At 34.3% G+C, this 3325-nt stretch overlaps 2 protein-coding genes across 2 annotated transcripts; one reads left to right on the plus strand and one right to left on the minus strand.

Moving 5' to 3' along the window:
• The first annotated feature begins 214 nt into the window (after positions 1–214).
• LOC136807357 (probable cyclin-dependent serine/threonine-protein kinase DDB_G0278487) lies at positions 215–1687 on the plus strand. Its single transcript, XM_067063932.1, has 2 exons — positions 215–393; positions 699–1687. The coding sequence occupies exons 1-2, from the start codon at positions 379–381 to the stop codon at positions 1410–1412; spliced, it is 729 nt and encodes a 242-aa protein (XP_066920033.1). The 5' UTR covers positions 215–378; the 3' UTR covers positions 1413–1687.
• Positions 1688–1943: 256 nt separating this feature from the next.
• Positions 1944–2711, minus strand: LOC136807358 (uncharacterized). Its single transcript, XM_067063933.1, has one exon. It carries the CDS (start codon positions 2694–2696, stop codon positions 1944–1946), a length of 753 nt encoding a protein of 250 aa, XP_066920034.1. The 5' UTR covers positions 2697–2711.
• Positions 2712–3325: the final 614 nt, after the last annotated feature.

Raw genomic sequence — 3325 nt, forward strand, 5'->3', positions numbered from 1 at the left:
AATGAATAATAACCTCTTTAAATACTCTACAAAAGACCAGAAAACATGATAAAAATTTTACAGCAGCAACAAGTTTCAAAAGCAGCCATTAAAAAAAAAGTTCTCACGATGAATGTTTACAAAGCCTTGGTTACACTTCTTGCACTAGCGTAACTTTTTATTAATATAAAAAGCACTTTTTTTATCTTTGTGAGTGAGTCCACCTTTAGAATAGAGAGCTTACGAAGTCGCAACGGCAACGGTGCCGGGGACCTTGGAACTGAAAAAGTCTCTTCTGCGCATGCCCAGTCGGGGAATCCCCATGAAGTTGAGGTTGTCATTCAAGGAGACCGACGTGAAATCAGTCTTTCTCACGTTGTGTTGAAACGTTGATTCAAGATGACTTCTCAAAATGTAAGTTACAAATTATGCAGCTCAATTTTGCAAATAAAGAAGCATTAAGCACATTTTAAAAGAAACATTGCACTAAGTTCTTGAAAGTGAGTTTGATTTTGGGGGATTTTCTCAGAATTCTTCCCCATAATTTCTCAGAACTTCTAAAAAGTAAAAATGTCTTCTGGTGGTTGTTTACTATACTAGAATTTCTAGGATTGATTTAAATAATTTGTGTGGCTTTATTTCTCAGAAAACTGTTTAGAATTTGTTGTCTGAAATTTGAGCTGGTTATTAAAACTGTTTTTTTTTTCTCCAAAAATCAGGATGCAAAAATGGCATGGACTGACGACCACAACATAATTTTTATGAGAGAAGTCTTAATGTATGAACCATGGAATCATCAAAAAGGCAAACCCGAACGAGGTCAAATTTGGAAAAATATCGCAGAGAGTCTGAACAGCATTGATCATCCATATTTCAAAGTCACAGACCGATCTGTTCGTGACAATTACAATGTTTTGGAAAAAGCCTACAATAAACAAGAATCAGTACGTAATAAAGGTTCAGGACTAGAAGTTGATGAAGAAAACGAATTGGATCAAGCAATGCGGGATGGATCAGAACAGTTTAGAGATTCTGAACTTAAACGTGAAGAAAATAAATTGGAGAAGAACAAGGCTCTTCAAGATGAAGCTTTAGCTGCTGATGAAGTCCGAAAAGTATCACTTGAAAGATTTGGGGAAACAAGAAAAAGGAAGGAGGAAAACGATGAAGGAGAGAGCCCAAAATCATCAAAACGTGTAAGAAATACTGGTTCAGAAACTTATTCCTATTTACAAGTTAAACACAAAGATGAAGTTGAATTCCGAAATAAACAACTAGAACTCCAAAAAGAAGAACAAAAACTCCAAAGAGAACAGCAAAAAATGCAAATAGAACTTCAAAGAGAACAACAACAACAAATGGCTGCATTCATACAACAACAGCAACAAGTTAATTTGGCACTTATTAATATGTTGTCCAATAAGAAGGATTAGTATTGAATTGATGAGACATTTCCCCACCTGATTGTGTTTTTTGGTTGTTTTTGGAATTACTTGGTCTTTACAGCAGTGGAGTTATAATTTTTATTAAATTTACTGTTATCTACTGGATTGAAAGGTATACATTTAGTTTTGCTTTTTTTCAACCAATAAGCCAAAAGGAATTATATAAATAGTACAAATGATTACAGTGTTCTCTGGCAATTTTCCTGTTTTTTTTCTCCAAATTTTATGGTACCTTGTAAAAAATTGAAAACTAGAAAATGGGACAAAATATTGGAACAGTTTGTTTTTGTAGAATAGAAATTTTAATGTTATTTATAAATAAGAGAATGATATCTGGTATACATTTTTTTATGTACAGTTTGTTTTTGTAGAATAGAAATCTTAATATTATTTATAAATAAGAGAAAAATATATTATGTTATACATTTTTTATGAACAGTTTGTTTTTTGTAATATAGAAATTTTAACGTTATTTATAAAGAAGAAACACAACATACTTTTGATCAAAAATGAAAGATATTATGTAAAATATTCTGTTATCCTGGGTGGGTCAATTTTGAAAAACTTTGAAGTAATGGATCCATATAAACAAGATCTTGCATTTTGCATCAGTACACAAACAATGTACATTTTTCCCACAGCACTGAGTCCTAATTTAAGGTTTTTTCGAAAATCTATGAACTTAAAGTAGTTGATGATGTCATTAAAGATCCATTCCACAGATACTCTAACAGAACTCATTGCTAAATTCCATTGTCTTTGAAGAGGTGTTATTCTTACACCTTTGAAAGGACACTGTAGCTGTGGTCTTAGGGGATAGGCTGGGTCACCATAGATACACAAAGGATCTCCATTCAGATTTCTGGAATGCTGCACGAGAAGAGGGTATAATCTAGATTGAGCCAACATATAACTGTCATGTCTTCGACCCTCTATGGGCCCAAACAGATTGGCACAGAGTCCATTGGGTGTAGCCACACTTTGAAATTTTAGAGAATGGATCTTTTTGTGACCATTATATACTGTTCTTTGATTCCTGGTTGGTTTGCATATAGGCCTAACTGTTCCATCTATAAACCCCCAACATGTTGTCAAAGGACCACCAGCCTCATGAACAGCATCAGCATATCTTTGAAGATTAGCTGGAGAAAGCCAATTTTGATTAAAGCTTGTTAAAAGATGTGACCAGTTGTTGTAAATTATATCCATAGTTTTATTGGAAATAATGGAAAGTTGTGGGACAGGTCGGCCAAATCTTGGGATCATATCCATATACCGACATGGATATGCAAAACGTTTTAGAAACATTGAAAGGGCTTCAATTCCATCAACTTTTAGGCCATTGTAGCACGCAATTTCTTCAGGAATGTTCAAAATTTCTTGGAGATTGTAAACATCATTTTTGAAGAATCTAAATTCAGCCTTGCATTCCTCATCTGACAAGTTGTCCAAATCAAAATTTTCGTAATTCCAGTATGGCAAATCTGGGTTATGTGACCTATTTAGGTCGTATAATAGAATAAATTCTTCATCGTCAATCATATTTGTCATGTGAGCCTCTAATAAATAGATTCTGTTCTGTCTAAAAGTTGGCATCTTGTTTATGTTGGATAGAAAAAATTAAAGTTTATAAAATGTTTGTTTACATTTTCTATTTTCCCGCGCTTTTTTCCCGTCGTGTTGATGTTGTGTAATCGTAACATAAAATAATAAAAAACGCTGACCGAGACCGAGACGCCATGAGTACGGTTACCGTCGTAGTCCCAGTTGCGACTTCGTAAGCTCTCTAATATTGGCCGTAGTACGCCCGCAGCCAAACGCCCACGCCATAATTTGCGCCCCAAAAATTTTCTCGATAGACACGCAGAATGACAATCGTAATACTTTCGCTAGGCGAAATT

This window comes from Clytia hemisphaerica, unplaced genomic scaffold (genome assembly GCF_902728285.1).
Source record: "Clytia hemisphaerica strain Z4C2 unplaced genomic scaffold, Clytia hemisphaerica genome assembly, whole genome shotgun sequence".
Classification (NCBI taxonomy): domain Eukaryota; kingdom Metazoa; phylum Cnidaria; class Hydrozoa; order Leptothecata; family Clytiidae; genus Clytia; species Clytia hemisphaerica.

Bases quoted from the DNA above. Each gene is read 5' to 3' on its own strand.
- LOC136807358 (XM_067063933.1), bottom strand. From the start codon at position 2,696: ATGGATATGATCCCAAGATTTGGCCGACCTGTCCCACAACTTTCCATT.